Genomic DNA, 27,024 nt, shown 5'->3' on the forward strand with positions numbered 1-27,024 from the left:
CGATATTTCACAAGAGAACTAAAAAGGAAAACACTATAATATAAAATGTCATCATAAAAATAATTATTTATTAACACAAAACATCAGCTCAGTGTTATATATATATATACATGTATGTACATGTATCTGGAATGTAAAGTTGTCCAAAATAATATTTATAGTTCAACAAAATATCAAAGTATAAATAATGAAAACAATGGCTTTTCTTTTACGCTTATTTACAAGAAATGACAAGACAACAGGTAGATATCATGTCCATGAAAATGCATAGATATATTAATGTAACACAATATTTCCGGATAACAACACGGCATGGTATAGCTGGAATTATTTTTGGTTTTGATGGTGTGATCTTTAAATGTATATTAACTCCACAAACGTTCTTCTGGATTTCAAGACCCGTTTGTAACAACTTTCTTGACATCATATCAACTTCATGATAGCATTAAACACTCTAAACGCACCCTTCGTACTGAATTTGAAAACAAATATTCTCACTGACCAGTATTCACACGCAACATAGCGTCACACCAATGACGAAAGACACCCGGATGTAGCTGCACTCCTTGAGCAAATACCGATATCACATGTGCGGAATCCATTCACGGAATCGGCACAACTTTTAAGGCTCATTGATTAGCCTTGTACTGGCTCAAACTGACATCTGCGTATATGCGTTTTTTCATACCCAACTTTTGAAAAAAAAACAACAATAAGCACTTCATCAGCTCTGCAGAATATCTAGAACGAGTGGATGTTCTTTCATGACAGGCCATGAACACTTTTGTTTGTCCAATTCCTTGCTTATTTCAGTCATAGTCCTCAGAGCCGTTAGTCGGTCCAGTATGTGCCACAACCTTTGTTCTGGTCTGTAGTTTTTGCGTTTGGCCAGCACTCTTAGTGCGTTGATGAGTCGCCACTGAATCTGTTCCACTGCTTTGGGGTCCTCTAATTGGCATCGATCTGTTTTTAAAAGAGAGGAAAAAAAAGTTATTCTGTGCCTAGGTAAAACAAAGGCCTAAGGGGAGATAAACTTCACAGAATTTGAACCTTATTGATTTCCTGAAAATTAAAAAACTAAATTTCATTTACTATTAAGTTTTAAATTCGTACTAATCGAATCGAATGTTTAGCTGAACAAAACGCACTTAAAATTTTTAACAAATAGTACGTGATGTAAACACTAGTTATAATTCTATGAATATTATATAAGAAGTTCCAACACCAATTTCCAAACACAACACACAAAATATGGAATAAATGAGTACAAAACAGGTTTACATGTGATGAAGAGGGAGGGGGGGGGGGGGGGGAGTATGATAAACACACCCAATGGGTAAGATGATATTTACAATTGCCGGCTTGGACACCTCCTTACCTGAAAAGGTAACGGCTATGCTACGCATCAAAAAACTTTCTTCCCAATCAAGTTTAATCTTTTGTAAGGTGGAAGCCATTTGATTGAACTGACTTGTGATCGATTCATCTATTCCGAACAGCTTATACACATCTTGAAGCTGCGCGTCGATCAGACCAGTAACAACTTTCAGATGAGGGTTAAAGCAGTGACAGTGACCAATGAACATAAATTCGAAATGTGAGGCTAAAACGAGAAAAAGAAAGATAGTAGCTAAAAGGGGGAAAATACCATTAAAATTTACCTGCAAAGGTTACACAAATGCCCCGAACAAGTATTATCTCATCAAATGCCAAGTCGAGGTTTTTGAGAGAGGTACTGAACTGGAATAAATTTTCGATGGCTTCCTTTTCTGCTACTTTGTTAATTTCAGATTCGTGTAAACCAATCATTCCTGACACAACTCGTAATTCGGGATTAAAACTTTTATGGAGCATCAAGAAGAAAAATTCGAAATGAGATGCTGCAAATCAAAATGTTACAATCAAAACATTTATATGTCACTTAACGTTGGTCCATTAAAGCAAACTTTGTTTCATGTAAGTAAACTTGTGTAAGAAAAAAAAGAAGGAAGAATCTAAAACATGTCTTGAATGACCATTTATTATATAATAGCTCTGAGTCTCTACTGCTATCTTTTATCATTAATTACGTTCAAAAACATCAAAAAGCGGTCATTTTATTTACCCTTTATTAGTTCCGTTTGGTCCGAGACGGACAAATCGGCAAAACCCGGAATAGTTCGGACAAAATCGACCATCATAGTCAGCCCATGCTCCATCCTGCACGCCATTTCTTTCATCAGATCTTGCCTGTTGTCCAAGTCGATTCCAGTCTCCTTGTAAAATTCATCCCAGACTTCTTTTGGAATCACAGACATGGTGCCAAATATTTCTACCTTCGCCTTGTATTCATTCTGGAAACAACAATATAAACTTTGATGATTTTAATGATACTTGGATCCCATTACTAGTATCCTGACATCATTTAAAATTGCCAATTTCGATCTGACTTGGGGTTATTGGACGACTTTAAGATCGAAGCTTTTCTGGGTTAAAAAATTTGGCCTAGATAATTCAATTCACTGAGGATGATAACTTCAAAACTTTTAAGTTATATTAATCTCCAATACGGGAGGTAAATATCAGTGATTTATGAAATATTCGTTTATAAATTAGATTGATTGGTTTAAAGCGATTCCTGTCAAATTTTGCCATACAAGGTACATTAACACAAACAAGAAGTGACTGCATGCTTCATGTAAAGCTTCATTAAGATTTTTTGTCCGGAAAATCACTATCAATAATGAAAAAAATTTAAAAAGCTATGATATGAAATCCTGGACCTCTAAACAAAAGATGATACCTTCAGAATATGAAGAAAAAGTGGAGAATTGCGTACAACGTTTACCCAAGAGATCTCAAAATCAACCAAAAATCTTACATATATTTGCCACTGCCTGTTAAGGTTTGTTTCTCTATCAAAGATAGTATGGGCCTCGGGACAACTCTTCAGCAGCACCTCCTTAAGAGACTGGATGATTTGGTCCACCTCTGAGTCGCTTATATACGTCTCCATTTGGCGCGGTTTCTCCGCTACTTTCATTTTTCGGACCTCGACCGTGTCTTTTGTTCTCTTCTCATACGTGTAGCGTCCGGTCTTAATTGCTGGGAAAACCAAAAAAATTAAGGTAAATAATGGCTTAATGTTCGTAATGGTCTGCATAGATAAAAAGATGAATACTGCATAATTGTTAATTGGGTCTTTTTTTTATAAATCTTTTTATAAACTTGATCATCTCCGTTTGTCGTCTGCATTCGATGTTATAATTTAGGAATTCATTTCATAATATCACTTTATGAAGTGCAATCATTTCGGAAGAAAAAAATAAGAAAGGTTTGAGAGGAGGTCTTGACTGCTACCTCCAATGGACATGCCCACTTCCAAACACCTGGCGTATCGACAGGCCGCGCAGGGGTTTCTTTTTCCTGGACCCAAAACACAGCCTTCACCTTTACCAATGCATTTGTAGGACTCCTTGTTTTGTTGAATCTTAACGATGCTCCTTCTAAAGAACCCCTGTGACAACAAGTGAAAACGTCTTAAAATTAGACTTACTCCATGAAACTGGGACAAAACACAGCTGTAAGCGAAACTTTTTTTTTTTTTAAACAGAATCAAAATGGAACTCGTTTCCAATGATTTCTTACTGAAGATTTGATTTATGCACATGACAATAAAGACATGCGTGTTCAACAAACTGATGTCAAAAACTGTTAAGTTTACTTTAATTTACTTTACAGAGTTTCTGCCGCAACAACAGCCTCGTGAATGAATTAAAATCATACGCAAAAACAGTTGCTATAAAAGATACTAACCTTTTTATTTTCGTTGTTTTTTTTATTGTTATCTTAGTAAAATCATTTGAAAAAAAGTCATTTGAGCTTTTCATATTTATATATATGTATAATCACTCTCTGCATCCAACACTTACCTTGCATGCTTCGCACGTGTTAGCTCCATAATGAAAACCCGAGGCGTTGTCGCCACACACCCTACAGGGCGGAAGAAAGCTCGATTTTGTACTAGGGTCCTTCGCTTTGGACACCACACTTTTAATGGAACGATTTTTTTTGGAATAATTTGAATCTTGACCACAGGGTGTATCTGGACAATGCAAAACCTCTCCCGTCGATGGACTGCTTGCGCAAGATGATCCCGAGGCCTCACTTGCTGATATAGCATTTTCTACAATTTCTTCCATAATTTCGTCCGTCATTTTGGATGCCGAGTAGAAATCTTTAATGCCTTCCATATTCAAAATGAAATCGACAAGTTCCATCATTTTGGGAAGAGAAGTCTGAAAAAGTAAAATTGAATCAGCTTAGATACTTCTGCGATTAATTTGCAACTGAGATCTCTAACCCTTTTACCTATTTATATACTGCAAAAAATCTTAATTAAAAGTGTAATGTTTTTTTTTTTCGATTTTGTTATTTACAACAGAAAATTGTTCCAGTTCAGTGCCTTTATTGTACAAGCGTGTATTTTTGCCGTTTACGGTCTGAGTTTCATCAATTTTCATTCACAAAAAACCGTGGGAGAAAGGGACACGTTATGCAAATGTGCTGTTTTGTCAACTGTGACAATTTGTGAATGAAGATTTAACAGTTCGTACTATTCAATTCTCGTTTTTGGAGGGATATATTTAGACTACCGGTGTCACGAATTGCTGTAAATATTTACGAATTATGGGAATTTCTTGTGAAAACCAAAAGACGAAATACACCTATCTGTCAATTTATTGATTGTTTCTACGTATGTGTTGCTCTAATTTAACTAGAGGCTTGGTTTTCTCAGAAAAGCTATAAAAACTTAGATGAATATTTTTAAATATGTATCCAGATTTTTTTAGCTAAGAGACACATCTGCTATTCCTAGTCGCGAGCAAATCAGAAACCGGGTGGTCTATTATTTTCTCGATCTTGGAGATGGTAAAATACCAATTGCATATTTAACGATATACACACTGTATGCATATATTTGATATGAATGTCTTCATTATTTACGAAAAAATATTATAACAATTTTAAGCATATCAGCAATTATATACCAAATCTAAAGTACCAAGGAAACAAAGAAAAGTTCAAATGTATGATCAAGTATTTGATGCAATAAGCATTAAGTTAAAGATGTACACATTTTACATGTTTATAAAAATGCAATGGTTAACGTGCATCTTTTTAAAACATCAATTTTTTTCACATCTGAATAAATGCACTTGTTCACACTTAATCAAAGTGTTCATTTTCCAAATAATTCATATTTAACCCAAGATAACCTATTTCAAAATATCATTTGTAATTTTCCAAGACCACCTGCAAATTCGATACATTCTGCATTCAAATTAAGACAAAATAAATTCTCGCGCATGCATTAAAAATTATTATTCATAGTTTTAACGGTGACTTATAGGTATACAATGGGTTGGTGTTTTGATTTATGTAATTGTATACTATTCAAATGTAAAAGATGCAAGGTCACTAGAATAAATGATTCACTTACTAACTTACACAGTATAATTCATAAACAATATCTCTCTCTCTCTCAAAAAAAAAAAAAAAAGATAATTTATCGATTGTTGTTTTAAAATTCTAATTTAAAACTTATGATCGAAATTAATGGAGAACGGAAATTACGTCAAATGATGTCATTGTATAATTGATTGTCATGCTTTAATGTATGGTGCAGCACTGTCTCAATTAAACTGTTTAACTTAGTTACCTTTTAAAGTGTATCGTTAAAAACATCATCTTTTTTTCTCCCCCCCCCTTTTTTTTCTTTTTGCCGATGCGCAAATACGCTTAAAATATGAAAGAAGAAAATTCACTTTACATCAAAGTGTTTATCTATGTCAGAATCCATTTTCTTCATACTGCAGTAATTTTAGGAGTTTTTTGTTTCCGTTTATTTTTTCGGGACAGGGGTGGATATTCCAACTACTAGTAAGTTGATCCAAATAATTAACATGAAATTTATGTTTTCATTTTTTTTCGGGATAGGGATGGAGGTTTCAATTACTGGTATGTTGATTCAAATAATTAACATGTATATTAGTGTGTAATATACTTTAAAAAATAATTTTGAAAAGGTGTTTAATCAACAATATTTTGCAAATCGTCAAATTATCTATCTTTATTTAGAAAAAGTATGCAGCCTTGTTTTGAGAATGCTTTCTGTTGACTTCAAATAAAAATCAAAGGTGACATAACCATGAATAAAAAAAACTTGTTAGCTGCAACCGGAGTTGGGGGGGGGGGGAGGTGGGGGGTGTCCAACCAATAGTTTAATTTTTCAAATTTTAGATTAAAGTACACTGTTTACATAATCATACCTTTCGAATAAGTAGTTTTGTAATTGTAATTTGTAATAACTTATAAAAAATATGGCATACTCTTGAAATAATAACGCTGTGGAATCATATGTTTTGGGGTTTTTTTTAAAGTCGTGCGATGTAGCTGCCCCTATATCGTCAATTTGCATTGGCAAACAAATTCATTTTTTCTTGACAATTCATCACATGTTTATGGGTTTCATTTTGGAAAGTTTGACAAACGGAAATGACGTCAAATATTATTGTTTTTGCATTTAACTAAGCACTATAGTACAGTATAGCAGGTTTGTGCAGCCGTGTCATGGACAGGTAAGCCTATGAAACTGTACCTTTTATAATTTAATCTATTTTTCAAAGTTATTATGATTTTTGTGGGTTTGCTACATTTCTTTTTTTTCTGTGGTTTTGTCCCAGCAAACTTCGAAGAGATTTAAAGAATAGGAAAACTATTATATTTAAAAGTTGAAAATACTTAAGTTTACAAATCATTTGCAAGCTGATATTTTATCAATGATCCTCTCCGCTAACAGCAAACATTTATTAAATTTAGTTGTACAACTTGTTTATCAATCGTTGTAAAATAAATAAAGTTAAGCTTTTTTTGTTTGCATTTTGAAAGATTTTTTTATTTGTCATACAGTTGTTTTTGGGGGTTTTTTTTCATTCGTCAACAACCAAACCTTTGAATCATCATTTAAACATATGTTCGTTGGAATAAAATGTATATCTGTAAAATATAGTTAGTTTTAGAAAATTGAATGGTCAGTGCTGCTTGTTGATTTGGGGTTAATGGCATTAAAATGATGCACGTTTTCATGGCAAATCAGTTAAATTAGAGGCAAGCTTTGTACGTGTATGTAATGTAAAAGTGTGACTGTATATTTGTGTCGAGGGTACATGTAGCTACTGCTCATGAGGGATTCCCAAATACATTCATCAGTAAAACATAAAGCAAAAAAAGTTTCAAATATATTTGTAATTTTTTAATGAACATAATTTTTGTTAGCTAAATGTACATGTAACCAAATAAAATGATTTAATTAAGTTTTAATTATTATATCTTTTATTTTATTATATCATTTCATTTAATTTTTTAGCACTATGCATAGGTTTATATATTTATATAGCTATATTAAAATCTACAAGTAATTTATCCTCTATTTCCCAAGAAAACCGATTGTGATTCATAGATCTATAGAAACTGACAGGGCTGAAATCTACACGACTCAGTTCCAATCAGATCATGGATCGGTCGAAAACCTCGGCAAACTAAGAGAAATCAAAGAATGCTGGAAATAATCATGATGATGTCAGACTTAAATTCCCATATTAGACGACTTTTAAAAATATTTCTTCTCTCTAACGGACTGATGTATAATAACAATATTTTTGTTACTTTTACTTACTTTTCACGATCAATTTATTAATTCGTTAAAAGAAAGATGTGAATATGGACGGTCATTACAGGAAAGTTTCCACAACCCACGTTAGCAGTTACCTTTTTCTGCAATGGCACTAACTTCATCTCTCGCAACATGTATTTATATTTTGAAATTTATAAAAAATAAAATGTTGTATAATTAAGGAGACTTCTCTAAAATTCTAAGCTTGCATTGTCTGATCTTTTGGATCAATTTTTTTTTTAAAGAAATCAATTTAATTCATATAAATTTCGTTTCAAAAATTTGATTTTTGACAATAAAACAACTCAACTATATGAAAGTGTAATTCATAAATCTAAATATATGAGTTAAACATAGAATTAAGCGGTCTTCATTTATCATCTCAACATGCATGCTGTGATTTTTCACATTTGTGTCAAGTGGTCTTTCTCAAGTAACTGTAAGAAAATAACTGTTGGTAAATTTTTAACAGGCATAAAACGACTCCTTTTTCGCTATCTTATTTAAAATACCAATGTAAAGAAAATTAATTCCAATTCTAATTGAAAACAAGGAACATGGGAGCAATACATAAACTAGATAGAATGTTCTATCGTAAAATGACAGATGTCCTAAGGATCCGGTTGTGACCTGACCGAAGCCAGGTCACGGCAAGATTATTCTCTCTATACATAAACTTCATTGAGAAAAAAATATATCATATTTTTTTTATTACAGCATGTTTTCCAACTTATCAATGCTTTAGACAATGAACCCGACTTGTTTTTGGCTACCTGTCTCTAAATCAAACGTTAGCAAAACAATGAAATAAAAACTGTTACTAGTAATACATTGTATGGTAGAATGAAAAAGTGTCACATATTTTTTTTTTTTGCAGTGAGCATTGCTATATAATGATATAATTTCCACTGGCATAAATTATAAATCACATTTTCTTTACTGGGATCAATCATCTGTAATCTTTAAACGTGTCATATCTCAGAATTATGTGCGGATCTAAAGAGGTTGGGGAGGGGTCAGGGGGGATCCCCCACACCCCTTGCAAAATTCAATTTCTTTAATTCACATTATAAAATTACTAAAAATATGCATCCTTCCCCCAATTCCAATAACCGTCAGACCCCCTTCCCCTGGAAAATTTTTCTGGATCCGCGCATGGAACTCTCTATCATCAATCCCTTCAGATCGATGTATACAATGTATTTACAAATTTGTTTGCTCTCCCGTATCCGTAGCACGGTTTTAAAAACGACAAGCAATAGAATATACTATAATGTGTAAAGAACACGTTTTCTATACTTTCAGTTGGTATGTACAGGTATTTTGTACAATGTATATGGATGGCATATATACAAGTTCATGTTCAATCAAATCGTATAATTTATCAAATCTTAATTTTGTGTCATATACAGTGTTTATTATCAGTTCCCAAGACCTCACACTTATAGAAAATTGAACAGAACACTCATATATATAAACACGTAAAGGTTATAAATCCTGATACAATATGGCTCTGTATGTAGCTGCATATTAAAGCGAAAGTTAGTAACAATCTATTTATAGTGAAAATGACACCCTATGTTTACGTTAGACTTACTAGTCCCTTTCAATAAAATAATCGAGATTGACAGTATTGTAATCAACTTATTTATCGAATAAACCCCTTTATAACAAGAAGACGATATGAAACTGAACATTGGTCACAAACATTGCATATAAACATTGGTAACTGTTTGAATGGGAATAATTCTCTCATGCGTGAATGTCAATTTATAGGACGTTTTAATGACTTAGCCAGGGCCCCCAATTTAGAGCGTTAAAACGGCAGTTTTTGGATAAATAATCGTCTCAAACGTACACAGACGACTTTAAATTAACTTACCATACTGTGTTGTAGGCTCCATTTTGTTCAATAACCACACAGGTCACGCTGTTGTAGTACAGTACACGTATCGCGAACTTGTGGACGCCTGTTAGCTGTTGACCTAATTTACGGAAACGATCTCGATTTCATGAGTACCTGACCACCTGAGACTCTCGGGCTGTAATTTTGAACGCCTCCAGATAAGCACATTAATATCTAGAGCGTAAGTTATCTTTAAAATTGAAATATTATCATACACGTGTAGTAAACATATATGTTTTATGAAATGGAAGTGTTTTTTTAAAGGTGAAGAAATAGGATTCGATATATGTAAATATTATGGCCTTGTAAACATATTTTCTATGGCGGATTGTCACGGATGGGCCCATGTGGTCTTTAATTTTCAACACGGACCCCCCCCCCCCCACACACACACACACACAGCTATTTTTTATTAGTCGTGGCCAGATTTTGTAAAACATCTAGAACAGGCACGTGCGTGGCATCGTTTTTGAAAATGTTGGGGTGGGGGCGGGGGCATCTTGACGAGCAAAAACACCCGTTTTTCGAAAATATTTAATATCCTAATCCATGGAGGGGTAGCTATAAGTATCTATATCTTCTATATTGTAGTTATTATTATAAATTCTCTGATATGATTTTTTGCATGGTCATAAAAAGGAGGCAGCTTTTCCAAATAGCCAGATTTTGTAAAACATCTTGAACAGGCACGTGCGTGGCATCGTTTTTGAAAATGTTGGGGGGGGGGGGGGGTCCTTATCCATGGAGGGGTAGCTATAAGTATCTATATCTTCTATATTGTCGTTATTATTATAAATTCCCTGATATGATTTTTTGCATGGTCATAAAAAGGAGGCAGCTTTTCCAAATATAGAATATTATATTTTGTAATCACCCCCTATCCCAAACCACACCTTTGTTTTTCACTGTGTGTAACATTGCATTTCAACCAATCTATTCATCTTCTGGATCATAGTTGCCCTAAAATTCACTCAGTAAACGTCAACTTTCAGAAATCACTGATGATTAATTCTATCCATATAAAATACAGGAGACCCGCGCCAACATCCCCACACTTTGCTCCATTTTACTCAAATTTTTGTTCATTATTTCAAACATATTTCTAGACGAAATTACTAATAATCTACATGTTGGACTGTTATGAAATTGATATAATTTGAAACAAATGTAATATCTAAGATCATCTGCATGGGAATCGATTGTCCTTTGTCACGAGTATATTGGCACTTTTCACGTTATACGAGGGCTGTCCAAAAAGTTCGTGGACAATCGCGTTTTTGTCATTTTAAACGGGTTTATATATGCATATTGTATACCAAAATATTTGTCATAAAATTCCAAATCAGATTAAAGTTGTTTTGAATGTTTTCATTAAAATTAAACTTAAATTATACTGAATATTAAGGATGACGTTTACTCAGAATGAAAAAAAAATCCACTGATGATAATGAAAAACCAACTATTGTGTGTTATAGACCTTTTATTGTAGTGTTATTTTTCATTTTCAAAAAAGTAGGTCAATGACCTACTTTTTGAGTTAATGGCCATTGTATATTTTTGGAAAATTAAAGGAAAATCACATAAAATTTTACACCATGATTGAGATTTTCTTAATTGGGAATATAATACAAATTGCTCAACACTTTTGAAAATAAAATACAATTTATGAATGGCAGTGACACTAAATACATACAAAGCATTAAGTTTTCCTTCACAATTTTTATAAATATTCCAGTCCGAATTTCCTCTATCACTTTTCAAATTCCTACCCATTTTTGATCCAATTTTACAAAAAATTGAATGATGATAATACAAAAATATTTGTAGTATTATACTACTTATATTGATCTTATTCTGTTGGCATATAATTTATATGAGGTCAATGATCAAAATTTTGAGATATGGTGTCTTTTCTCGTTTTTAAGCATATTTCAATATTTTTTAAATTCATGCCATACGGTTATCATAATGAATAAATGGGGTAAAACTACCAGAAAATATGCAAAATTATATAGACTTAAATATAAAATCTTAACTTTTAATATTAGAGTACTTTCAAAAATGTTTTAGCAGAAAACAAAATCTGCAAAATTTAGTCCGAATTTCCTCTGTTTGGCTAAAAGTCTATTTTTGTTTTGGCATAATTCAATAATATAGTAGAAATATCTATTGTTATGTTAATAATAATTTATTTCACAAATACTTTTTGTGTTTAGAACAAATTTTACTCATGACATTGAACTTTATAACAATCCGAATTCGAGAACTCAAACCCTGAGTAAACAACACCCTTAACAGTATTTTTAATACAGGTAAAAACGTCAAAATATTCAACTGTGACGTAGTCAGAATTGTGAACGTCATTTTCATACGTCATTTAAAGCCGTTTTTAATTGAGCAGAGGATATTTCAAGGAGTTTACGGCAAGAACATGTCTTTGAAAACGCCAGAAAAGCGACGTCGGCGGATCGCATGGAACAGCGCGCCATCATTAAATTCTGCGTAGACTCGGGGAAAACACCTATCGAAACGAAACAAATGATGGCGAACACAAAAAGGCATCGACACATATCAAGATCACTAGTCTACAAGTGGCACACACGATTTTCGGATGGAGTTTGCGATTTAAAAGACGCTGAAAGAAGTGGAAGGCCTTTGCTTTGTGACGATATAACGACATCCCGCATTCATGACATTGTCATGAAGGACAGACGTCTGACGTTAAAGAGGTTCGATCCTCTGATTTTGGGTAGCCATTTTGTGTCACCTCTAGTCTGGAAATTCTGTGTCATATATGAATTCTACTTGTAAATTCCTTTTTTACAATGCCAAATAAACTCTATTGAATAAAATAGTGAAGAAAAAATTCCATATTTAGAGAGTGTAGTAAGGGACTATATTTTGTGGCGGAAGGTTTTTAAGAAGAAAATGAACATTTTTCATAACTCGGTTGTTTTAGAGCACAATAATTTTAGCTTTCTTATTTTCCGTGCAGACCAAATTTTCAGATAGTTTATGCACTGGGATATCTTCGTATTGTTTAAAGAACATATTTCAACAATATTTCAATATTTCTATCGACATATATTAGCATGCTTAAGTGATATTTCATAAAAGTAGAGAAAAAATTAACTCCAATTTTCCCCTAAAATTAGCTTATTTCATGCCATATCTCAAAATTTACATTATAGACCCATAATTTTGGTTTTATTTTCTGAATATTTAAGTTTCTTTTGACAAGTCTGTCATAATTTGAGAAAAAGTTTAAGACTTTTAAATTATTTAATTACATGTTTAATCGTTTATGAATAAAAATAGTATTTTTTCAGTGCAAAAAGGTCAAAATATCAATAAGGTGAAAAAATTGCAAACTTCTTCATTATGATAATTTTAATTTTATTAATTCTAAATAATATAAATTTGTATTTGAAACCATGGTTCATTTCAATAAAAAATTTTAGAGGGAAAAGCGATTTATGTGCAATTTGCATTCTCAGTGCAGAGAGGTCATATTAAATACATCGTAGCACCGAAAGGAGCATATAGACCCCAAAATTTTGTTTTGAATTTTGGTTTAGATATGTGTGTAGATATTTAAAAAATACTTTAGAAAAAAACTTAGAGACTTTTGATCGCAGGATCCAACGTCCTTAAGAGAAGTCGCGTCAATAAGTGATGTTAGCAAATCTTCGGTTTTTAATATCCTCACTGAAGACTTCTGTATGAGTCGTGTTTGCGCAAGGTGGGTGCCCAGACTTTTATCCGATGAGCACAAAAAAAAGACGAATGCAGACAAGTAAGGCTTTCATACAGAATTTCAAAAGAGGAGGAGAGAAGTGGCTTGACAGAATCATTACTACGGACGAGACTTGGCTGCATCATTTTGATCCAGAAACAAAAACAGAATCCAGCATTTGGAAACACCGGGGTTCACCAGCACCGAAAAAGGCAAAGGTTGCGAAATCCATGGGTAAACAAATGTACATATTCTTTGCTGATCGGCATGGAATGATTTTGGTCCACGCTGTACCCTCCGGTCAGACGGTGAATGCTGCATACTACTCCAAGGTAGAGAACTACCCATTTCATCACATTTAAATTGTAATTACAGGGATAAAAACATCCATTTCGCTACATTTAGCATATCGTAATTCATAAATTTAATACTCGGACATTCTAATCTTAATTTTGATTTATTTAATTACTATATATATATATATATGAATAAATTCACATATTCTAAAGCCACATACAATGTACCAAACGAAACATTGGTTTTATTTATTACACGTGTTACGCCGCGACCTAGTTAAGGGTGTTGTTTACTCAGGGTTTGAGTTCTCAAATTTGGATTGTTATAAAGTTCGATATAATGAGTAAAATTTGTTCTAAACAAAAAAAGTATTAATGAAATGAATTATTATTGCCAAAACATTTGATATTTTTACTTTATTACGGAATTAGGCTCAAACAAAAATAGACTTTTAGGCAAACAGAGGAAATTCGGACTAAATTTCGCAGATTTTGTTTTCCGCTAAAACATTATTGGCAGTACTCTAATAATGAAAGTTAAGATTTTATATTTTAGTCTATATAATTTTTCATATTTTCTGCTGGTTTTACCTCACTTATTCATTAAAAAAATTGTATGTTACGAATTGCAAAAATATCAAAAAATTCTTAAAATCAATAAAAGACACCATATCTCAAAATTTTGATCATTGACCTTATATAAATTTTATGCCAACAGAATAAGGTCAATATAAGTAGTTCAATGCTATACGTTTTTGTATTATCATCATTCAATTTTTTGTAAACTTAGATCAAAAATGGGTAGGAATTTGAAAACTGATAGAGGAAATTCGGACTGGAATATTTTTTCAAATTGTAGCTGAAATCTTAATGTTTTTTACCTATTTAGTGCCACTGCCATTCATAAAATGTATTACATTTTTTAAAGTGTTTAATTATTTGAAATATATTTACAATTAAGAACATTTCAATTGTAGTGTAAAATTTTATGGGATTTTTCTTGATTTTTCAAAAAATATTCAGTGACCATTTACTCAAAAAGTAGGTCATTGACCTACTTTTTTGAAAGTGAAAAATAACACTACAACCAAAGGTCTATAACATACAATAGATGGGGTTTCATTATCATCAGTGGAATTTTTTTTCATTCTGAGTAAACGTCATCCTTAAGGCAATTAAGAAAAAACGCCCTGCCATGGCTGTGGACCTTGGAAATATCATCCTACACCAAGATAATGCACCAGCACACACAGCAACTTCCACGTGTCTGGAAATCGAACTCCTAGGATACGATCTTCTTGAACACCCGCCATACAGTCCGGATCTTGCTCCGATGGATTTTGCAATTTTTCCTTTCATCAAATCACAGCTAAGAGGAGTAAGATTTGAGGATTCTGATGAACTTAAATATGCTACTCGGACCATTGTATCTAAAATCGACAGTAAATGGTATTCGGATGTGTTCGATTCATGGCTAAGAAGGTGTGAGAAGTGTTTGCAGTGCAAAGGTGACTACGTTGAAAAGTAACAGAAACCAACGCGCTACGTACGACGTTATAAAAACGTCGTGTAACCGTCAGACTGGGCCGTGCGGCCTGTACAGGCAATGTTCTTGTAGTGATAACTACATTATAAGAATGATTCTGATTTTTATACACATGCACTATTATAGTCTATATTAAAATATTTTAATACTTTTCTAAATATAGCGTCGTTATTTAGAATGAAATTACATGTGTCTACGAACTTTTTGGACAACCCCTTGTATAAGTATAAATCTTTTGAAAAATATTAATAACTAAATTTATTAAAAAGAAATGTTTCTTACAAGTAAAACCTATTGGGATGGTTCCTAATAATTTTTTTTAATTTACGGAATAGCAAAATACATGTCTATATATGTAGAAATAGATAGGTGCAAGACCTCTAAAGCAAGAGTTGTGGAGAAGAAAGACATTTAATTTAAAGAGGTCGTTATCGTGTATCTTTATCTTGCATATATATCCTTATATCATGCTAGTATTGATTTCTTATTTATGCGGCGAAACTTTACCATGAAGAAATATACTAACGATCATAAAAAGGATATGGATTATGGTTCGTGACTCATCTTTGCGCATTCTTAAAAGCTAATTCCAATTGAAAAAAAAATTAAACTGAAAACCTGTTCCGAAATATTCCACCAATTTTCATATATCTAAAAAAAATGTTAAGGGGTCGGACTTTAGTTTCCTTGTTAGAACAGATTACCAACATTTATTGCGTTTCGGACTCGATTGTGTGATCAATATCCGAGGTCGAATCCACGTTACGTCTGAAATTAGCTCAAAAAACGATAAGAATGAAATGATCTGAAGGGCCCTCTTGGAAGCCCGTCGCGGCCATAGGGTCAACCCACGGCCATTCGCATACTGGGTTTGAACTATAGTTCAATAAAACTAGTTAGGGTATTTGAAAAAGGCACTATGAAAAATGATACCATAATTAATAAACAAAACGTAACAAGGACGGTGTTTTTCATTTAAACGCATTTTGTTCTATTTATTGTTCTATTAATTAAATATATCATCTTTACACTACATGTGTCACTCAAGCCTAATCTGTTAAGGACAATAATATTAGCCCGTTAATCGTTATGTACGTGTACAAGCCATAGAGAATTGTACAGCCAGTTACAAAGTATTAGACAAAACTAAAGCTCAGTAGAAAGGTTCGTAGGTTTTTATTAGCCTGATTTGTTTGAATCAAAATTCAAAATGGCCGACAATTTACTTATCAAAATGACCGTGAGGAAGACAAAGTCTTCTTAGGTAGCAAGGGACAGTTTCGAATAAAGTAGCCGTCAATATTTTTGTAAAATTGAGAGTTGCTGTACTTGAAGGCTTATGAGTGTTGCTAAAATTCATGAAACGATTTTTAATGATTATCATTAGTTAGAGGGGTGTCTCTTGTTGAAATTGGTATGCAATATGTAGGCCCCTTATGTTAGGTACATGAGAATCAGAAGTAAAATGCGAAACCTGCGGCTTTGACTGTTGTGCTGACTTTACACAGTGAAATTGCAAGTTACAGACGGGAGGTAAAATAACACGAAAAGTAGGTGGATGGGACATTGTAAACTATACACCGGTAAGTTTCTGACATGTGCTAGTGCAGCATGCACGCGGTACGGAAGGTCAACCCTCTGCAGGGAATTAGCTGGGGGAGGTCTAAAAAGCTGAAAAATCATGAAAAATTAGCAAAATATGAAAGGGTCAAAATCTCATAAAAACCAGTATGTAGAGAATTTTACAGGTTTTGATTAGCAATTTTCTTCAGAAATTGGTGATTGGCCTTATAAAGAGTGAATTAAAGGTATTTGTGCTGAATGGGAACTGAGGAAATTCTAGTTACAGAGTTCCGAAGACATGCATCCCTTGGCTACAATGAATTGGATCAAAAAAACTGTCCCCTGCCACCTTATTGCTACGTAGGCGATCTCAGTGTGAACGGCACGTGAGATAATACATTCCAACTATTCTTTAAAAAAAAACAGTAAATGTAATTTTTTCTTTTCTTCATTAAGAATGTTGGAAAATTATTATTTCATGTGACATAGAATCTATCTTTGACAGGAATTACAATTAAATTAGATTACAAAACTCTAAGGCATTTTACAGTTTTTTCATCTGGTAATTTAAATACTATACAAAAATCACTGATCCAGAGATTTGATGACAATAGTTACCAAAAAATGGAAAATAACATTTAAAATCTGGGATCGGCTCATATTATCAATATATTTATTATCACTATGTGTGCTATATATTGTAAATATTTGGCAGTTGTTGCTATCATTTTAACCCTTTTGTTTAATATGTCGTCTAGATACGAGTTTGTTTTAATCCAAAAACAATCTAAGACAGGTTATCTATTATCTGATAATGGCTCTTCATATTCACATGACAAAGTTTCCTCTACCCTCGCTAACATAGAAACCAAAACAGATAAAGTCTATAGATCTATTTTATAAAATGTATGGATCCTCCAGACTTTTGAATTATAAAAAAGTAGATTGCCGGCATAATTCCAAAACATATGTATAAACTTAAAAATGTAAAAATTGAATAGTTTTTTTTTTCCTTCCAAAAATAATTCAATTTCACATTAATAAAATATGTTACATAGACAATTATACATCTTTTTAACAAGTGAAATTAATTCCAACTCATGGACATTATATCGGAAACATTTAAATGGAAGTACAAACGTGGTATTATATTTTCAACACATGGTAGTTAATTCATTCTATTTCCGATCTGTTCAAAAATCATTGTATTGTATGGCGGCCTATATCTGCCTACTAAATAAACGTTTAACTTTAATACCGTTGTACATAATGATTACTAGTATGTCGACTTGAAGTATGAAACATATAGCTATGTCAACGTACAGTATTTCTATTTTAGCATGCAAGTAAAATTCAAAAAGACTTTTTAAAAACTATCAACTATCGCCTACACGTGACTTTCGACATGCTAGATGTAATTTATTTGCTGGTGAAACATGATTCTTATTTTTATGTCGACACTCAGCGCATTTTTGCCAATATGGTACATTTATCTGTCGATACATGCATGCGACTTACTAATATGTTGACATAATTAAAACTTCTATTTGTTGAAATGCAACACATTCATATCAACATGCCACTTATTTATGTCGACATGCAACTTACTAATGTTGACATGATGCATCACACAGTTATGTCAACATGCTACATTCGTATGTCGACATGCAACTTACTAATGTGCTGATATAAAACTTATATTTGTCGAAATGCAACATTATTTAAATCGACATGCAACTTACGTATATATGTGACATGAAACTTAATATACTTTACAATGCAATATTTTTCATTCAATATAATTAGTATGTATGTTAAAGTTGCATCTAGTAACCTGAAATTCATATGTGTGCTATATTGAATATAAGATTATATATTTTTTTTAATTTTCTCTGATTATATATATTTCATATACTCTTCATATATTGCATGTCAACAAAGTCTTCTGGCATGTCAACAATTATCTGTACGGGGTTATAATTATGCATGTTGACATAATTTGTAGAAAATGTCTGGCATACGGGGGGGGGGGGGGGGGGGGTAGAAATATTCATTTAAAGAAATTCCAGTAAAGCATTACTTCAGCATTAACAAAACAAAAACGTGTAACAGCATCATTCTAAATACGCACGCGCATTTTAAACAAGATAACGTCGGTTATCTACATATAAACAGCAAAGGCTTGCTGTTACGCAAGATTCACGTGAACACCTGTAAAGATACAGAGTGTGTATCTCAATTGTTGTCAAAGTTAAGGTACAAAGTTCAAGCATTCCTGTACCGATTGGGCCCTCGGGGGCATTTATTATAACCTCTATGTACTGACTTTCATATTTGACCTTTCGGTACCGGAAATGGTCGATATACATGAGTGCAGGCATTTAACGAATTGTTTCGACAAATGATAGACAAGAATTTTCTCATGGTTCTATTTAGAACCATTTTAACAAGAGCTTGGACTTTGCATAATTGTGTCAAACAGCAATGTGACGTAGGCCTGTCTATTTCTTTGCATAGCTAACTGAAATCAACAAGATTTGTCTGGCTTTTGGGCTAAGACTACGCAATCTGTGTATATTTCACTTGAAACGAGCGTCATTTTTTAATTGTTTTGACGCAAGAAAAAGATAGTCACATCCTACCGAAAGTCCAAGGTCTTGTTAAAATTGTTCTATTTAGGAATGATTTGTTTCTTTGTTACTAGTATATCGTGAAGGTCAAATATCAATTGACTTTCTAACTCACACAACGGTGACTTAATTAAATACATGAAGTTAGAAATACCTGGAAGCACTATTCTACATACCTTGATTTCAGTTTGGTCTGGTTTTTCAAAGCCCCTGTCTGAGTTCAGACATTCTGTGAGATTCAATGAGTCTCCCCTACTCATGCTCACTTCTTCTGCCTGGTCACTTTGGATATACGAGACATTATTCTTACCGGGGTTGAACAAGTCACTGTTGAACAAGTCTTTGTTCTCACTAAGCTCTTGAGTACACTCGCCGAGACCAAGCTCAAAACATTCTAGGGCGGTAGTATTTGGAAGGCCACACTCAGAGAGTCCGTAATTTAATTTTTCTTGCGAATCTCTACCTGCACAAGGTGACTCGTTGAGCACAAACTCGTTTAAGCTCAGCTTGAGTAATCCATTCTCAGTAAACTCGCTCAACTCGCTCGAGTTCGTTTCGTCTTCGACTGCCAAAACCTCTCCGAAGGGAAGATGATCTTCAATCATGAAGCTGCTCCCATCGCTCGAAAACTCGGTTGCGAATCGCTCCATGCTACCTTCTCTGTGTAACGACCCAGCACCCGCTTCCAAATCACACTGAAGAACTGTCTCAATCACCATTTTTTCTTCAAGACTTATGTAATACTTGTATTGCTAAGCCGGATATGCACACTCCCACTTATGTAGCGTCTGAGGATTAATCATATAGTATTTTTGATTGCATTCACAATATCTTTCGAGGCCCATCTTTTGGCCTCGGTTAATTTACATACATCCCGATGACGATTATTATGTATGTGTTTTATACATTGCTATTTATAAACGTTCTAGTCCGTCACCTCGTACGTCAACTCTTATACAAAAACCCCTAAAATCAGGTGGGCATGTGTTGAATCGAGGTACTACTGTTATTTCATTGTTTCTTTGACCTTTTTCAGGATTGCTTGAAATTCAATGATAAACCATTAAGTTAAAGATCTGCTCGGTTTAATATTTAGGACAGAGATTTGTGAAAAGTTCACGTAACTTGATAATCGGTAAACAGCATCGATAAATAGGGCAGATTTGCACGTGTTTGCGTTTGCACTTTAAAATACAAAGTTAAGCAACGGAGAGTGGTACGAAAAAATAGAAACGAAATAAGAAAAATATCTACTAGGTATGGTGGCATATCTCTGCCCTTTGTGTGCAAATAATTGTTCTATTAATTATGTCGACATGCAAGATAGTTATGTCAACATGCAACATAACTATGTTGACATGCAAAAAAAATGCAATCAAATAAGAGTTATAAAAAATCTCAAATATCGCCAACATATGACATCCAAGATGCTAGATACGCTACCTATTGATGTCAACATGCAACTTATTTATGTTAACATGCAACTTCTTTATGTCGACATGCAACTTAGTTATGTTAACATGCAAGGATAAATATGTTGACGTGCAACATATTTATGTCGACATGCAACTTAGTTATGTTGACATACAACTTATAAGTTGCTTGTCAACATATTTATCTCGCATGTAAACATAAATAGGTGGAATGTCAACATATTTATCTCGCATGTCAACATAAGTAAGTTGCATGTTGACATTAATAAGTTGCATGTCGACATAAATAAGTTGCATGTTGACATAAATAAGTTGCATGTCAGCATATTTATCTTACATGTTAACATAAATAAGTTGCATGTCGACATAAAAAGCTAGCATCTTGCATCTTGGATGTCACAGGTGGGCGATATTTGAGATTTTTTGAGATTTTGTATAATTCTTCTCCGATTGCAATTTTCTTGCATGTCAACATAGTTATGTTGCATGTTGACATAATTATCTTGCATGTCAACATATTTATCTTGCATGTAGACATATTTGATAGAAAAATAACTGGCACACAAGGGGCAGAGATATGCACACAAGGGGCAGAGATATGTCACTATAACTAGGCAATCAAAAAAAATAGAAATATATTTTTGAAGCAAACAAAAAAATTATGTATCATTTGTTTGAATATAAGCAATGTTATAGGTACATGTAAAAGAGAGATATATACCGAGTACCTTATCGAAACTATTGATAATTTAAATATTAGTACAACAATTAATTGCATTGCTTCTTACGCAACGAGCTCTGAAACATTAGAATATTTATTTTTGAATGATTTTTTAAGGAAGTTAGATTGTTAATGCGATTGTTATAGTTGACATTTGCCTACCTCCTTACAAAGAAGAGTTATACCGAGTATAATTATGATAAAGTCATATGAATTTAAAACAACTACAATACTGTGCCAAAATTATTAACGTGAAGATGAGCGATAGAGACCGCATGGTTTACTTCCCAGCTTCCTATGTTTGGTTTCATCTTCTCTAGCCAAGGTTGTCTGATCCGCACCGCTTTGTGAGAAGAGGTGCGAATCAGAAAACCTTGGCTAGCAAAGATGGTTTGGTTTATGTTTTAACAGATGACATAATCACTTTACCAAAGACAAAGGCTCAAGTGAGTTTTCCATGATAAGAATTTTTTTTAAGTCGTCATCATCGTCGTTGATCACGTTTACATCTTCTGCTATCTCCAGAACCATCGGGCCAATTTCGACCAAACTCGGCACAATGCATACTTTTATAAAGTTCAAATAAAGATCAGTCAGCTTTAAAAGAAAAAAAGAAAGAATGAAAATAAGTTTTTTAATTCGTTTATATAGATCTGAATGAATTACTAGGGTGTTTTATTTATTCATTTTAATCAGAACGGTCGCTAAGAAATTCGTGACATAGTGTAGATTGAATGAGAACTGAATGGTCATTCAAAAGGAACAGTCATTCAACCAAATCTGACATAATAGCTATATCAAATGTTTCGATCCTGCTTTGCAATTAGATATAAACAAAAAATAACGTAGGAATTAAGAAATATATTATAGATATACTTAATATATTAAAATATTAGATATATTTTTCATTCCAGCAGAAAACATGACAACACCAGACACACTCCACACTGGCGGCTGCCATTGCGACGCCATCAGATTTGAAGTTTTGGCACCAAAGAGTCTTGTTGTGTACAACTGCAATTGTTCCATTTGTCACAAAAAGCAAAACAAGCACTTCGTTGTTCCTAAATCAAAGTTCACTCTCATAAAGGGCGAAGACAATTTGACCACATACACATTTAATACACACCAGGCGAAGCACACCTTCTGTAGAACGTGTGGGGTGCAATGCTTCTACACACCGAGGTAAGTTAACAACTGTCATGAGGCGGGAAAAAGAATGGGTTCTTCCCGTATTATTTAGAATGCATATGCGTGTATATAAGTAGAAAAAAGTAACGTTTTTAAATGAAAGACAAACTAAATTTGATTTCAAAACTGATTTGGTTTAAATTGAGTTTCGGTTAAAATTGAAAATCAAATAATTCTGTTTTGCCTAAAAAGTCAAAACAACAGAATGAACATGTGTATATAACCAGTATCTAAACTTTCTAAAAGCTCAAAAAGTTCTATTGTGAGCAATCATATCTACATGTATATATATTTTAAACCGCTGTTTGATCGTTGTCTTCAATGTTATTTGTTTAGGTCTAATCCAGATGGATACGGTGTCGCTCCACACTGTCTGGATCCTGGAACTGTAGAACATGTCACGGTGGAAAACTTTGATGGTCAGAACTGGGAACAACAGATCGAGACCTCAGATATTAGGTCAAGGTCAAAAGAATGACCTGGAGTTGGTGTTAATGAATAAAAAAAAACATTTGTTGTTGTGGTTTAATCTTGGTGTACTTTTTGCGGTACAAAAAACTCACTTTTTTAATATTTGGGCATTGTCCTGGCCTTATTTGCAAGATATTTTTTCTATAAAAGAGAATATGTCGGAATGCAACATGCGTGTACATATGTCATCGTGTAGCATAACTTTGTTGACAATGATTAAGATTCGAGAGCATATTTCATAAAATATAAAATATGGCTCACAACAACTCATTTTTATGTCGACATTCAGTTAATCTACGTTGACACACCACTTGTGTATACTAGTATATGACATGAAAATTATCTAATAGGACCTACGTTTACATGCAAAACATCTCGGTCTTTCCTTTCTGATGAAAATATTTAGAAATAAATGAGTTATATAATTACAGGTCAACAGAGACATGATGCATGTTGACATAATCAATCTGCATGTCAACATGCATAATAGCTGCATTGCCATCATACCGTCTAATAAACTGCAAGCCGCCAACAAGAATGATTTCTTTGTCAACATTAATGAATTTGCATGACAGATTCCACACACCATATTTTTTTTCATTCTATTAAAGAAATCTTACTCTAGTCCTGTTGCAGTCATTTCAGAGTGGATTCTATGTTTCCAGTATATGTTCTTCCATTTCAACTGATAAGAGGATGTATTTATCAATTCTGCGTACATGTTTTAACGGGGCATATTCACGGTTTTGATCTGATTTTATTTTATTTTTTATTGTTTACAATGCTCTTGAAATTATTTCTAATGCCTAACCAACTAAGCAAGATACAGAGATCACAATTCTTTGTTATGTAAACAAGGTTCGTGTCCTGTTTTTGTTTACATTGGTTTATAACCAGTAAAAGTTGGGGGTTTTTCCCAAGCTGAATTTTCTATCTGCTTATTCGTTCTAAACACAAATAATTAATTTCTAGCGTTTATCACATTCCTTAAAGGTCCAGAACTGGAAGTCTCTCTTCAACATTCAAAATGTAAACAGAAACATAGCCTGGGCTTTGTTTATACATAACAAAGAATTATGAGCTCTTTATCTCGCTTATAACACATTAAAATTTTGGTTGACTGTTAGGAATGCCATACTGAAGCAGGGCCACCTCGCTCACCTGAACAATATGTCTTGTATCATTCTATTTCAAAATATTTACATTTTGAACTAAAGAATATTGATAAAATCACATATATTCCAAGATTGTATTATACATTAAACAATGCATAACAATACATAAAAAGAAACCTACTTTATTTGGACATCATATCCTAAGATCTAAGACGCATCAACCTTATGACCAATCTAATCCAAGGCATCAATGCATTACGTGTTTATAAAAATATTCATGTGAAATAAATGAAAGCCAATTGGTCTCTGATTTGTAAAATCATATGACCAAAAAAAAAATACATCGTTGACCATTAATGATATAAATTTTATTGCGTCAGTGGATGAACTTAAATCATTAACGATGCAATTCTGGCTAAAAGGGGTATCAATCAGATTATTCAATCAGTTTTTCCTTTGCTTTTCCACATTCTTTTCCGTTTAATCTTTGAGACATAGGGTTTTAAGAACCATGATTTTTTTTTTACAAGTCTGAATGCTCAGCTATACATGTGGGTTTTTTTTAATAAAGTTAATTTGGCATTATGGAATATGAATATATGATAAGAAAATTAGTACAGAATTTTCAGACTAAAGTTGAACAAAAATGTTTTAAATTTAAAAATCAGAGGAACAATCCTCTTTAAAATTTGCTCTAAGATACCGGTATTTTGTTCAAGTTCATTTAACTTTTTTTTTAGAGTTGGATCGTCTTGTTGCATTTCCTTCTATTTACAATAAGCATATGATATTATTTTTCTTCAGTTCTAATATCCATAAACGAATAAATCGAACGAGCTGATCCTTACAGTTAAATAATGTCGCAAATTAAAAATAATCCTCGCTTTTTTCTCTTGACATTGGACATAATTAAACTATCTATATAGAATGGGTCATCATTACTTAAAAAAAGGAGCTGCGTATGCCAGCAAAAGGTCGTGTTTCTTATAAACATCTACATATTTTATTAAAATATATATCAATAAACCGATTGAATAATTTAATTGTTTTCAACGACATGCATGAAAAATCCATAAAACGAAATACAAAATTTAATTCAAAGCAGAGCAACATGGACCTCCAATTAGATAGAGGTAGCATCAGGTGCATCCTCTGCTGACCGGTCACACCTGCCGTGTGCTCTTTGTCGTAATCGGGGGAAAAAAAGAAAAGTCCGTTGACAATTTGGTGATTAGTTATGGTCTAACAATTAGTATGAAAAACGTCAGTCAGCGTGCAACCCAGTAGAAGATTGTATTGGCTGACAAGGTCGTTGTATCGACCATAGAACTTACGGAAAGATGACTTCAAACGAGACTGTTGATAGTCCTGTTTTATCAACTTGTTTGTCAGTAGCTTGCCTCGCCTTATAAACTGTTCATACGAAGAGTATGCCCATGCGTATCGAATTAACTGAGAGAAAAAACACCATATGCAGGCGATGAAGGTATATTGCTACATAAGTAAGTTCACTTGGATATATCGAGTCGACGTAAGTATTGAAATAACAATAATTGTTAAATGATATAATACGTCGTCGATATACTTGAATGTTGAGTTGAAGGCCACAGCGAGTGATTTATTTTTTTCACGTACAAGTTTTTGAATAAGTTCTGCCTCACAAGAATACAAAAATAGGTCGGCTAACAATGGGGCACAATTGGTACCCATGGGAATCCCAACAGACTGTTGGAAGACTTGATTTCCAAAAACTACATAGATGTTGTCTATCAGAAACTCAGGCATCTTTTTAATGTCAACTTCAGAGTACTTGTGTGTGCAGTCAGAATGGTTTTTAACAAAACATTTTTTTAGATTTTCAATGACAAGGTAAGCATTTTTACGACTTCCATTTTTATTGAAGAAACAACTGTCGATGATATCAAAAAGCCTAGATTTTAATTTGTCATGAGAATGGTTGTATAAAGCGTTGAAAACTCGAACGTTTTGATGCTATTGATTTTGGTAAGATTTTGTGACCTCAAAGTTTCTAATAATTCTATAGAGTTTTTTAGTATCCACATCTGATTCACACCACTTCTGGGGTATATATTGTTGTACAGTACTCGTGAAGTTTCTCCTTTACTACTGTAAGAATTTTAGTAAGGAGTAAATAGAGAGGTTTGGTAGAACATTTACTGGAACCTGCTATATATCTCTGTTTGTAAGGACTTTTGTGGAGATTTGGAATCCAGTACAAATAAGATAATCAAATTCATTTTGTTTATTGAATGGTGATATTAAAGATATCCATAACCGATTTATGATTTTGAGGTATTTCAGTCCTGCTTTGAAAGGATGCTATGGGTGTAAGTAGGATTACCATGTGTAGAATCAAAACCTAGTTCTTTGAAAATGCGATTAATATAATGTGCCTTACAAACAAAGACAATGTTGTTACTTGCCTTATCAGCAGGGACCAGTACGTACGTGTAACAGGAAAAGTAGAGGGGGTTACAAAAATACATGTCATCAAAACAGTGCAATATTTCATATATTATATCGTAAATGTTTAAAGTTAATGCTTTAGGTGGTTGCAAGTTGGATAAAACTTTATTGGTTATCAAAATTGGCAGTTACACGGAGCCAGGCGCCGATGCAAAATCTCAGCGCAACTATGTTTATTTTGTCCATATTGCGGCTACGCAACTTCTAACGTTATT

At 33.2% G+C, this 27,024-nt stretch overlaps 2 protein-coding genes across 3 annotated transcripts; one reads left to right on the forward strand and one right to left on the reverse strand.

Annotated features, from left to right (window-relative positions):
• Window positions 1-82: 82 nt before the first annotated feature.
• On the reverse strand, window positions 83-20,125 carry LOC128184777 (nuclear receptor subfamily 1 group D member 2-like). 2 transcript variants are annotated; one of them, XM_052854367.1, is made up of 7 exons: window positions 19,568-20,125; window positions 3,912-4,277; window positions 3,340-3,496; window positions 2,861-3,084; window positions 2,105-2,333; window positions 1,379-1,603; window positions 83-963 (listed from the first exon to the last, which is right to left on the reverse strand). In XM_052854367.1, the coding sequence occupies exons 1-7, from the start codon at window positions 20,108-20,110 to the stop codon at window positions 725-727; spliced, it is 1,983 nt and encodes a 660-aa protein (XP_052710327.1). In that variant the 5' UTR covers window positions 20,111-20,125; the 3' UTR covers window positions 83-724. The 2 variants fall into 2 exon arrangements, with proteins under 2 accessions (XP_052710327.1, XP_052710334.1); XM_052854374.1 differs by lacking the exon at window positions 1,379-1,603 and adding an exon at window positions 1,662-1,880.
• A 2,342-nt stretch (window positions 20,126-22,467) lies between these two features.
• On the forward strand, window positions 22,468-23,214 carry LOC128192055 (centromere protein V-like). The gene is made up of 2 exons (XM_052864471.1): window positions 22,468-22,730; window positions 23,073-23,214. Exons 1-2 carry the CDS (start codon window positions 22,468-22,470, stop codon window positions 23,212-23,214), a joined length of 405 nt encoding a protein of 134 aa, XP_052720431.1.
• Window positions 23,215-27,024: the final 3,810 nt, after the last annotated feature.

The sequence above is a fragment of the Crassostrea angulata genome, chromosome 1 (assembly GCF_025612915.1).
Source record: "Crassostrea angulata isolate pt1a10 chromosome 1, ASM2561291v2, whole genome shotgun sequence".
Taxonomy (NCBI): domain Eukaryota; kingdom Metazoa; phylum Mollusca; class Bivalvia; order Ostreida; family Ostreidae; genus Magallana; species Magallana angulata.